Below are 13,074 nucleotides of genomic sequence, written 5' to 3'. Positions count from 1 at the left end.
CATTAGTACAGACATGTTGCCATAGATATTTTGAAATCAGAGTCCATGTGAGATAAAAGTAATTTGAGACAAAGGTCAATAAGAATGATTAGCCCAGATTTTAATTTTTTTTTTCATTTTATTTTGCAGGTATTCCTTTGGTAAGTGAATGTAAATCAGAAAAAATATCCGCAGTAATTATTTATTGGTGCATTTTGTGGGTAGGTAGCTTTTAAATTATTTTTTCTCTCTCTTTCTCTCTCTCACTCACACAAAGGAATATTATAGTTATAATAATCTCTGCACTGTTCAGTCCTCTATCAAGCTTAAAGAAATCTTCCGTATATTCTATACATAGCTTAAGCAAAGGGAAACTGCTCTAATGTCTATGTTGAAATTGACTTAGTGAGAGAACCTGTATTAAGTAAAGAAAGCATGTAGATTGGTCTAACTGCAATTTCTCCTGGACATGTCACATGACCACAGTTGGTACGAGCTCATTTTTTGACCGTGACAATGCCAAAGATTAAACCAGGTCTGAGAGTGAGTAGGAGCATGGACTGGAGTAGTAATGCGGGGTTGGGAATCTGGAGACCCAGCTCTGCCAGTGGCTTGTATGAATTCAGGGAATCAATTTCACCTCTGTCCCATTGGTGAGAAATGCAGATAATACCGCACGGGGGCCAGGGGAATGAATGTCCATACAGCGCTTAGAACAGACATCTTTCTGTATAAGTGCTAAGTATCCTGACCTAAATACATTCACCTGTACAAGTTGGGGTGAGTCACTTTGAGCAGGCAAACTTACCCTGTCACTGTACTGTACCAGTTCTGTAGATAAATAGAGGAGTCCTGTTCCACGGCTGGCACTGACCAATCAAATCCTCTTTAATACAGAAACTATACAACTAGAATTTATTAAATCTAGATAATTTAGTGTAAAGGCCATTTTTTTATATATGTATTATTGACTACCCCTCAAAACTGACAGGAAGAGAACTTTTTTTTTTACCTTTGAATGGATTGAGTCCTCCTTTACTTGTTAATTATTTGAATTGATTGGCCTGGTCTACACTGGGCGGGGGGAGAGGGGATCGATCCAAGTTACGTAACTTCAGCTACGTGAATAACGTAGCTGAAGTCGACGTACTTAGATCTACTCACCACGGTGTCTTCACTGCGGTGAGTCGACTGCTGCCGCTCCCCCGTCGACTCTGCCTGCGCCTCTCGCGGAGTGGGAGTACAGGAATCGACGGGAGAGCGCTCGGGGGTCGATTTATCACGTCTAGACTAGACAGGATAAATTGACCCCCACTGGATCGATCGCTGCCCGCCGATCCAGCAGGTAGTGTAGACATACCCTTGAAGAGGGAATGCAGAATGGAACTAGATAGAACTAGAAATTGCCTACAGGGTATATGCAGGGATCATCAGGCATGATGCTTTGTGTTATGAAGAGCTGGAGAACTGTGAAGAAATACTATTTTCCACATCTATTATCTACTTGCTGGAGAGTTCTCCAGGTCTGGTTTGGATTTGTATGGCAAAACCTAGTTTTATTATTTAGGATTTTTTAAACACCTGATTACTTCCATAAAGTTATTGAGGACACCCAGCATAGTTTTACCTTGTATTGACCATCTTAAATATTTTTTCCAGTTTCCTTATTGGTCATAGAGGAAACTCAGCTCTTCCAAAAACGTTGACTGTGTCTGCATTATCTCCTGAATGGACAAAACACCCTGCTCTGATTAATCAAGTCCTTTGTACGCAGTGGGATCTCTCTTTTCATTTTTGGATAAAATGCTATTTCTGAATAAGATGAAGGAGATGGAAATCTTAAGCTGCTTTTGTGAGAGAACAGGAAAACCACAATATTTTTGTTATAATATAGCTGAAACAACAACATTGTGATCCATTCCTTTTGCTGTAGAAATACATTAAATATTGCTGAGCTTTGAAGGCTGTTCCACGCTTTGGTAGCATCTACTTCAAAGAATTATCTGAAAAATTTCCGGAGTGATCTTTGGAAATGCTGACGGATGCTGTTCCCCTGCAGGAAGTGTGCTTTTTTTGAGACATCTTAGGATGGATTTTGGTAGCCTCCTTGATAACTGCAGGCTGTCCTCATGAATTTTAAAGCACTCCAGAGTCTGGCAATAGTTGGAAATAACAACAAGCTGTTAGGCCAAATGGGATCAACTGGTATTGCCACAGGTTTTGCTCTTTGCTCTCTTTACTGCTGTCAGGTAACAGTTATTAAAAACACTCCTCACTTCAGGCAATGAACGGCGAAACAGACATGCTGCAGCTTTCGCAGAGCACAGGCTTGCATTTTGCTATTTATCTTTAAAAGGTGAAAGGAGTATGTTACAATGCAAATCCTAGAGCTGCTGCAGCCTGGGAACTTAGACCTGTTTTGAAATCAGTGGGGTTGTAGTTAATCCTTCTGCCTTTTTTTTTATTATTCTTATTCGGAAAGGATGACTTCAGTTTTAAAATGTCACGCTTTAGCGAGTTGGTGGTGGTGAAAGGGGCCAGACGGATACTCCTGGAACCTGAAGCCCTTTGTTCATCCACCAGGCAGGTACAACGCTGGCAGTGCAAGGTTCTCCAGCACCATCCGGCTAATGTGCCTGAACTGTAACCTGATGGAACGCTCTCTGGATAGCTTTAATCCTCTGTCGATTCTCAGCTGAGACTACTAAGAAGGCGCTTGTGAACGGATGGAGTCACGATCATGTTCTCAGTGGAGCGCACACGCTCTCTTAGTGTCCAGAGGCTCAATTCCTTGAGGGCTGGGCTTTTGTGGCAAGTGAAAGATCACTCTGCAAGTGAAATCCCAGTTTGAGCTTCCTCCTGGAGCTTGGCTGTCCTTTGGGTTCCCCTTCATGACATCTTTGGTTCTAGCGCCTCAGAGGGCCACTTCCACCTCTTTAATATCCTAGGGCGACCTGCACTTGCCACAGTCAGCGGAACAGACTCACCAGCTTTATGCAAGGTTTCGACACCCCTTAGTAGGTCAGGAGAAGATTCTCACCAGCCAGTTACAGGTCTAAATGGTGGTGGCAGGGGTGGTGTTTTTTATAAGGGTACCTCTCCTGGTAGTTTGGAATGAGCCGGAAACCACCAAGTTAATTTCATAGACCACTGACCAGCCCTGGGGTAGGTATAATTTTCTGTCATTACAGATCCATTCTGAATAAAAATAGTTTATCTGAAGGGGTCCCTGTTCAAGCGGTAGGGTTTTTGGACGAATTGGAGTAAGACCAGAGGAGAGCAGGAAAAAGGATGAAAAATCTAGAAAGCATGACCTATGAGGAAAGACTGAAAAAAATCAGGTTTGTTTAGTCTGGAGAAAGAGAAGACTGAGTGGAGACAGAACATTCTTCAAGTGCGTAAAAGGTTGCCCTAATGAGGAGGGTGGTAAATTGTTCTCCTTAACCATTGAAGACAGAACTAGAAGGAATAAGAGTAAATTGCATCAAGGGAGATTTAGGTTAGACAGTAGGAAAAACTTGCTCTCACTGTTAGGGTGGTTAAGAACTGGAACAAATTACTTAGGGAGGTTGTGGAATCTCCATTATTGATAGTTTTTAGGAACAGGTTGGACAAACACTTGTCAGGGATGGTGTAGATAATACTTAGTCCTGCCTCAATGCAGGGGACTGGACTAGATGACCTATTAAGGTCCCTTCCAGTCCTACATTTCTTTGATTCTGATGGCTTCAAATCCCATTATGAGTCTCCTAAAATAATCCCGTACATGTTTTTTTAATTTGGAGCCTGATTTCAGTGGGTTAACGCAGTGTGTTTTTATTTTTTCTTCATGGTGTTTTCACCTTATCTCTGCTTCATAGTGAACTATAGAAAGAGATGCTGCACTGAAACGTAGGCTCTGTGTAGGCTTTCTTTCATTTGTCTTGCCATTCTAGTGTATGCATTAGGGCCCCAGAAATTCAAACAGTAATTTGATAGCCTAGCATTTGGCATAATGTCACTTATTGCTGAGGAAATGCTGGTAGAACGAGATGTCAGTGACGTGGGAAAAGACCAGCACAGTTGCAGAAAGGTTGGAAGAATCCTATGGATTTGTAATGGGCGTCTGTGGCTCTCCTTATAGAGTACAGATCCAGATGTGTTACAGGAAGATGCCATTGTTTGGGATCTATCACCATGTAATAAGACACCTTTTGGAGTAGCGTTTTTGCTTTTCTACAAGGAGCACTTGGAGCTGTCGAAGGCAAAAAAGCGTCTATTTGTCTTCCAGAGAATTGTGTGCAGTTATCAACATGACCCTTAAATCGAGGGAGTGGGGAAACAATTTATCTAATTTGATTCTTGATGCAGAAAGGGCTCACATTTAAAGCCAAAATAAATGGTTCCTTGGGGAGAGTTCAGAGTCTACTTTCCACAGTCCCTGCAAGTGACCTATATAGGTAAAGTTGAATGTGTTTTATAAGAGTGCAAATTTCCAGTCTTGCAGAGAACATCAGTAAATTCTGGTGGGGAAAGAAGACAATTAGAACTTCATTGTATTTACTCTTCAATTTATATTTCTTCTTACCTTACTTGTAAACGCTTTGCAAATTAATAACTCTATACCTATACCTGCTCCAAATGTTATGTTGTATCTCAGCAGACTTCTTATTTCATAGTTTCAGGTGAAGTCTTTGATTAAAGGAGGAGGAATAAAAAGTTGAGAGCCATAATTCTCCATTACTTGTAAAATCTTCACTTGCGCTTAACTTCAATGCAAATTGTTCTGAGAGGAGGATTTTCTTTTTAAAAGGTCTTTAGGGATCTTGAATTTTAGATTTGCATTGACATAAAATGAAATGTTAAAGTGCATGGTTAGAGTTTTGGATTTTACTGTACTGGATTGAGGCACATTTCCTTTGGGAGTGTTTCTGAAGAAGGGGTAGGAGCATTCTGTGCCAAGGAGACCTTTCTGCATAAAAAAGCAGAGTTTTCTTATTTGTCCTCCAATATCAGTTAGTATTGTTGTGGGCATGGAAGAAAAATGTGATTAAGCTGCAGGGATTAAGGAGAAGCCAGATCAGCATGATTCCAAAGCCTAAACTGAAATGCAGTACAGATGTAAGACATTTTCATTAAAACTGGAGGTGGGCCTGAGCTGGGATATTTGCATCTGGATCCCAGCTTGCCCAAAGCTAGGCGATTGTTTTGGTTTGGGCGCAAACTCTGATTAAAAGAATATATTTTGGATGCTGTGTTCAAACCAAGAGTGGCAGAGAGAGACGATGCACCAAAGCGTTCAGTCTATGGGGTAAGAGCACATAAGAATTATAGTAGCATACAGTAGCACTTATTACATCAGTAGCTTATAGTGATCCAGAGTTTATCTGAGGCATGCTGTGGTAATGGGCATTATGGTGGAGAGGAGATAAAAGTAGTAGAATGAGCAGGACAAGATAATTTTTTTTTATTATTTCTGTGGAATTTGCTTTCTGTTTACAGATCTGCAGAGTCTCGTTTCATTCCGTAAGAATTTTAGCAAATCCCTCTGGGGAGACCCCTTTGGACACCCATATGGTGATAGAATTCCGTTTTTGGGGGGTGGTTGGATGCTGATAATTCCTTTTCCTGGCTAACGTTGTGATCTGGTGTTCCTAGTTCTCGTGTAAGAGTGGGAAACTTTTCCCTCTGCCTTATTAAATCTATTTTTCAAACTGTCACTTCACCAGGTCTAGTGACAGAGTCGGATGTTTATGTGGCCCTGGACACTTGAACTCTGGTGTTTTCAATCACAACAGCACCTCTTGCCAGCCGTTGTGAATTAAATACTCCTCATGACCTCTTACCCTCGCCGCTCTTAAATTCATGCTTTAAAAACAGCTTAATGAGGGGTTTACTGGCCCAATTGGAAGTTTTTATTAAAACCTATTAGTGCACTAGAGTAGCCTGCCTGAAGGAAACGATTAGCCCAAAGCAACTAAATTCAAGCTGGCCCCTAGCCACACCAGGTTTTCTCTAAACTGTTTCCAGACCCACGTTAACCCTCACACTGCAGCTTGCATGGTATTCATATCCTCTGGTTTAATTTATGGCTTGTCTGATTCACCCCCCAACCTACCTTCTTCCCCCCATGTTCACGAAAGCATTTTGTTTTAATTTAATTATGCTCTCCATAAGGGGCAACTTCCCTTTATCCAGGTCTGACTTATCTGAGCGCCTCAAATGTGTTGAACTAGCTCCCAGAATTCTCCACTGATCCCAACCAGAGATGAGCTTTTATGCAAGTTGGTCATTTGGAGGCCAGATGGCTGAGGGCAGTAATGTTCAAGCCGTGGGTTCTGAGCTGCATTTGGTTCTGCATAGGGCCCTCTCCTCAGAGATTTCAACAAGGAGCATGGTGCTGATGTAGCGATGGCTTTGACAAGACGCAGGGGGCAATTTTTAAAACAAGGCTGTGTTTGTGTATGCTCTGGTGAAAAGGGGACAGGCCTGCCACTGACTTGCTGTTTGGCCTGTCACAAGGCACTTAGTCTCTGTTCCTCATCTGCAAAATTGTCAAGTGCTTAAATGCCCCATAGATGAAAGATGCTATAGAAGTCCCCACTATCAATGATTACAGTCGGGTAGCGAAAGAAAGCAGGAGAGAATTTTGGCCTTGCTTTAGCATTGAAGAAAGTTGCTCTATTAGGCCCTGAGCCTGGAAGGTGCTGATCTCCCTGCGCTGTCTGTTCCGCATTGAGGATAATTAACTGTCACTTTTGTATGTATTCTGTTACCCCATCTCCCCCACTCCACCCCAGCCTGCTTGTCTCATCCACCTGTTATGTTTTTAGACTCTCTGCTCTTTGAGGGAGGACTGTCCTTTCTTATGTGTTTGTGCAGTCCCTAGTCTTGCTGAGGTTTCTAGGTACACGTCTACCCTGATATAACGCGACCCGATATAACACTAATTCGGATATAACGCGGTAAAGCAGTGCTCCGGGGGGGTGGGGCTGCACACTCCGGTGGATCAAAGCAAGTTTGATAGAACGTTGTTTCACCTATAATGCGGTAAGATTTTTTGGCTCCCCAGGACAGCGTTATATCGAGGTAGAGGTGTACTACTACAATGTAAATGTTTAATCGTAAACTTGTCACGTTGACGTATTCTGCATCTGTTTTAATTTTTTGGGGTCCCTTTGCAACTCCATATGCTGATGAAGTAACTCTTCAGTCGCTAATGAGAATATTCCAGTGCCCTCTGGATCATTGCCATGTATGTCGGACGTTCTCATGCACCTTTTTACCCTTCATTGTTAACCTGTAAATGGAGAAGAAAACTTGAAGATGCACGAGTACTCTGGTTTATAAGGCCATGTACCTGTATTCAACTGGAAAGACTCCATCTCCCTCGCTGAAAGCCAGCATGTAGAAAACACCAGAAATCGGTTTGAAAACTAGGTGGTTGACAATCTGTCATTTAGATTGTCACTTAAATGGGTAAGATTTATGGCCTGGAATGCTATATTCAGCATTGGCAGTGTGGTCCTCCATAGAGTTAAACTAACAAAAACAAAAAAAGCCACTGTCCCTTTTGACACCAGTAATTTCCTATGTGATGTAGCTCAGGCTTCTTTGTTCTTGCTAACAAATGGGTGCACCAAACTTGCTGGATATCTTTTAAAAAGAATCCTCTGGAAAAATCTGCCATTAAAGTTATTACTGTAAAGTAGTGTCTTTGATTGCAGCAATTATGCAAATGAATATAAGGGATAAAATACATCTTAGGAAGGGCTGATGCAAATGGTGATGCTGGAATGAGTGCATAACTTTTTGAAACAGATCTTTTTCTTGCAAGTAATTTTCTTCAGCAGTTTGCCAAGTCAACTGGATGTCAATCTGTGTAACCAGTGTTTGGCCTGAAGATGCTATTTTATTGTCTCTCGGTGTAGGAATGTAAATATGTGTAGCCGGTCAGCTGATCTAGCAACATTTTTTTTTTTACAAGCTATGTATTTCCCTAAGACTTTGTGCCTTTCTATGTCCGGGTTTTAATAGAATAACCAAATGATTTTCACACACATACTTCTATAGCTTACATCACAACCCTGTAGTTACTGGGTGTGGAGCTCTGCTTCTTCCACTGTTTGGGTAGCTGTTCCTTACCTGGGTTTCGTTTTGAGTGTATGAATGATCCTTCAGTCCTCAGACCCAGTTCCTTACTTCTCCCTGGAAATCTCTTTGAGATGAGCAGATTGTTAACTGGAAATTAGGTAGTATTTGTATTATGGTAGCACCCACAATGTGCTGAGGATTGCCTACACCCATAGAAAAACATATGTCCTGTCCCAAGGAGTTTATGGTCTAAAGACATTTGGATAGCATAAGACCTCTCCTTCCTAGGAAAAGCACTAGGAAAAGTCAGTCTTATAATAGTGCAGGAAAGGATTCTAGACTAGAGTCATTAACTACGGTGATAATAAAGAATATATGGTAGCATGGTAATCTTCAAAATGCTGTACGATTATCAACTTGATTGAGCCTTGCAACTCCCCGGTGAAGTATTTTTACTCCCGTGTTAGAGTGATTAAAGTGAGGCAGAGAAGTTAAATGACTTGCCCAAATTTCATACAAATTATTGTCAGGGTTTAGAATGAAGGAAGCAACAGAGGGTCCTGTGGCACCTTTGAGACTCACAGAAGTATTGGGAGCATAAGCTTTCGTGGGTAAGAACCTCACTTCTTCAGATGCAACTCTTGCATCTCTTCATCTCATGCACAAGTAGCATGTTTACCCTGTTCAAAGTGTCAAACTTGTACACAGAGATACAGTACATGACTACAGTACATTCTGCGTACAGTACAGTACAGCTCCTACAACTCTTGCATCTGAAGAAGTGAGGTTCTTACCCACGAAAGCTTATGCTCCCAATACTTCTGTTAGTGTCAAAGGTGCCACAGGACCCTCTGTTGCTTTTTACAGATTCAGACTAACACGGCTACCCCTCTGATACTAGAATGAAGGAGTCTGTTGTGCTCTATTAAATGACTACCTCCTACTCCAGAGGTGGTTGGATTCCAGTTGTTCTTGAACAGATCTGCCTGTATATCTCACCTGCTTCAGGGGGACGGGGGAGGCTCTGAGATTGAGTTAATCCACCATTTTGAGACCCTGTGATATAAAGGTGCCATAGAAATGCAAAATATGTCCTGGTGATATCATCGCGATGGTCACTGCTTTGTATGGTTGAAAACTACATGCCAGAAACCCAAAGCCAAACAAACAACCCTTCCCCTTCGCAAGTTCTTCAGTTGCAGCACCAAAAAAGAGACTTCCGAAGAGGCCTTGAAGCTTCTGGAATTTAGCTTGGCATGCATATCTGGTGAAGGAGCAATGGAGTGCAAAGGACTATTTTGATCACCAGTTCATTCGGTGATGGATCACAAGAACGCACCAGGGCTGTGTGTGTAGCAAACCGTAACCTTTGCCAACAGCAGGAAAAGGAAGAGGCCATTGTTAGATCAGTATTGGAATTATAGACATGCGCCACTTTTAATATTCTAAAACAGTTCCAGCCAGAAAGCCCTGTTCTGCTGCATCAAGTATGATAGTTGGCCATTGTGGTCATGGTGTTTGTTTTGTCAGTAGATGCACAAGTAGCATGTTTACCCTGTTCAAAGTGTCAAACTTGTACACAGAGATACAGTACATGACTACAGTACATTCTGTGTACAGTACAGTACAGCTCCTAAAATTGTGTTCTCCCCTTTCTCAGGAGTTTGATGCCTTAATAGATACCTTAAAGTTTCTCTTTAAAAGGAGGATTTATTCATTGCAATGGTATTCACTTCTGCTTAGATCTGAATCCTTTTAATAGGGCTAGAGGCCATTGGTATCTTTCTAACTGGTATGGATTCTTTTCCGAAACTGAGATCCAGAGTTGGACTGTGCAGACAGAACTCGGTTAACCTAAGTTGAAATAAGCATAAGAGACTTCGGCTCTTATCACACACACATTAACAGTTTGGTGCTGGCAGTGGGTTCTCTTGTGTGCACTGTAAAGTAAGCACTTGCACTTCTTTGGCAATGCGAAATGCATTACTCAGGATTGTGCGCTTAGCGGGGGTCCATATTTTTAATCTTCTGATCATTCTGTGGCTTAGTGCAGCTGCACAATTCTGGAGTCCCGTTAAAGGAGCAAAGGATTGAGATGTGATGCCACCCCCACAGTCCCTTTTCAGTTTAAAAATGTTAATAATGTAATAAAACTGATACTTTAATGTAAAGATATGTCTGGACCAAAGCTCTTGATCTGAGAAATTCTCCATTAGAGGAAGTTCCGATTTACATCCAAACATCCCAGTTGGACCCATTTCAACGTATCGCTTCTATGCCAAAGCTTTTTACAAATTGTAGGCAGGGATCACTCTTGCTTACCAGTGAAATTCAGCCACCTCTCGGGTGAGGTTTGACAGCTATTTAACAGTCACCTGGAGAACACAGGGTTGTTGTAGGACAGGGAATGATGAACAGCATAGTCACTTGTGAGGGAATTAGGGAGGTAGTCTGTAATTACCTAAATGGAGTGTGGCTAGGACAATGTGATTAAATCCCCTGCTCTTTCAAGAAGCAATGTGGGACGTTTTTATGATGTCAAGCGGTCAGGACCTCTGTTTGGTGTATCTTTCAGAAAGCGTCACCTCCAACAGCGCAGTGCCTCCTTAATGCCGTACTTGACTGGTTCATTACTGACTCAAAGGGAAGTGTGCCACCTGCTGAATTATCAGCACAGTTTTCTGCAGCATGTAGGCATTTCTTAGAGGTATGCCGTGCGAACAGCGCAGTTCTGACCTTAGGCTGTATGCCTGCGGACATATCGATCCGTGTCCGTTCAATCTGCTCTCCCCTTGTTAGCTGCCTATATTTAGTGACACTGTAAAGTCACAGATCTCTACTTTTCAGAATACTCAGGAAATAGCTCAACTGATTGTCAAAGGGGAACTGAGTTAAAGCTGTAGGGAAGCAATAAATATCATCTCTGGTTTCCCAGCGTAAATGGGCGCTGTTTACCAAAGTGGCCATGCATACATGTCCAACAGCCATGCCCCCATAATCTCCCACAGTTGTTCCTCTTAAATAGGGATGATTGGCATGCATGTGCTATGGGATTTTTTTTAAACTTGGAAATACGATTCTTTGATGCGGTGGGAATATTCAAAGTGTGAATTTTAAGAAGTGTTTCGAAGCTTTGTGGATCTGCCTCCACAGCTGGTCCCGCAACTCATGGGTTGCATTGTATTTTGGGGGAGCCTCTTCCAGCTGTTTGGCCATACAATACACAGGTGAATGGTCCAAAGAGTCTTGACCGTACAGATGTAAACCAGCGTGGTCTGTGCCACTGGGACCCCCTGCATGCCGAAGAACAGGCGTACCCTAGCTTGCAAAAGTAAAAACCAGGCATATTCCATGTACCCAGTTATCCCCTCTAACAAAAGAATCTATTCTGCTAAAGGCATAAGAGTGACAATCCAAAAAGCAAACATCAGACTGTCGTGCACCTGAAGAGTGGAAGATGATAGATGTTTTTCTAAGTTGAGTGAGAAAGCTGAATTGGAGAGGATCCAGGGAAAACAATGGGGTAGATCAGTGACAGTGCCAGCTTCAGTCGACTGACACTTCTCAGCACAGGGCTGTTTAAATTCATTGTGATATTGCCAGGCTTTTGATGGAAGATGAGAGATGGGCGGGGTTGTCTTCCGGCCACACTTGGATGGAAAGTTCAGCTTTGTCATGGCAGAGTGACTTTTTTATTTTTAAAGTTAAATTAACCTTGACACGCAGAATAACCTCTGAAGACTAAAAAATCTGAAAGACATCCAAGGAACTGCTGGTATTTTTATTCTTCCATTAATTTCACTGTCAGTTCCAACGGGCCTCTGATTTAACCATGTCTGGTTAACCATTCACATGCCCTTCTTTTGACCTGATAGAACCCCACAGAAAAGCTTTATTGCAGTAATTTCTAGAGGATGATGGAGCCTAAGCATCACTCATGCTGGTATTCTAAATATAAATATTCAACCTCCACTGATACTATTCTTGAATAGCGAGTAATGGCATGAAGGTCTTAGGCTTGAATTTTCAGAGAGGCCAAAGGGAGTTAGGTGCCAACACCTACTAAAACTCAATTAATTTCTTTATGCTTTCCTTGGCTTGAATTTAATATGGAGGTTTTGCGATGTTAAGGATCAAAGTTGCTATTGCACAGTTCTGATGCTTTCACGCTAGAAGTGGTGAATGCAGGAAAAATGCACTACAGTTGTACCAAGTTAAGGCAGCGAGTGGAAAGAAGTTAATAAAACGGCAGCAAACTGAATGCAAAATACTACACATGCAAATCCAAATGTGGTGGAAGCACGATACATTAATACTCAAATAGAGATTGCATTTCAAATGGAAGATTCTGCATTGAGTATTCCTGGCCATTTCAGGTGGTGTGAGCTTCAGCAGCATGGCCATCTGGCTAAGCACTGCAAATCATGAATAACACAGTGACTGAACAGCAAAATGTTAAGGTCCTGTTTTCGGGGTCACACTCTAGGTACAAAGCGACTGAACTGTTCTCTTTAGCCTTCTTCCCTCGTTGTGCAAAAAGTAGCCTGCAATTTAGTGTAAAAAGTATGGTGCAAATGGCAAAACATGAGTTAGACCACTGAAGCCAAAAGATTTTTTAACTAAGCTGTTGAGAAATCAAGGGCTGTTGATATTAAAGTGTGGATGTTTCTCTAAAAATCTGTTCAATTACCTTTAGGCATTCTGCATGGGGAAACTGTAATACTTATTTTATTTGTTGTTGATGGTGTCTTTGTACAGTGATTGATGTCAGCGTGTCTGCTTTCTCCTGAACCCTACAAGTTTAAGCCTCATTCTAAGCAAGGATTTTACAAAGGGACCTAGTTCTCTAAGACCCCTTTTTAAAATCCCAGCACTAATTACTACTTTATGTATCAGAGGGGTAGCCGTGTTAGTCTGAATCTGTAAAAAGCAACAGAGGGTCCTGTGGCACCTTTGAGACTAACAGAAGTACTGGGAGCATAAGCTTTCGTGGGTAAGAACCTCACTTCTTCAGATGCAAGA

At 41.9% G+C, this 13,074-nt stretch overlaps 1 protein-coding gene across 1 annotated transcript in view; it reads left to right on the top strand.

Annotated features, from left to right (window-relative positions):
* The window catches only part of LMF1 (lipase maturation factor 1), a 308,607-nt gene that overhangs the window by 43,002 nt on the left and 252,531 nt on the right, over positions 1-13,074 (top strand). The window contains exon 3 of the mRNA XM_034783537.1: positions 130-140. Within this exon, the coding sequence (XP_034639428.1) occupies positions 130-140 (11 nt within the window). The remainder of the gene's footprint in view (positions 1-129; positions 141-13,074) is intronic.

The sequence above is a fragment of the Trachemys scripta genome, chromosome 10, assembly GCF_013100865.1.
Source record: "Trachemys scripta elegans isolate TJP31775 chromosome 10, CAS_Tse_1.0, whole genome shotgun sequence".
In the NCBI taxonomy this organism is placed as follows: Eukaryota; Metazoa; Chordata; order Testudines; family Emydidae; genus Trachemys; species Trachemys scripta.
This window is presented reverse-complemented; position numbering and strand designations above follow the sequence as displayed.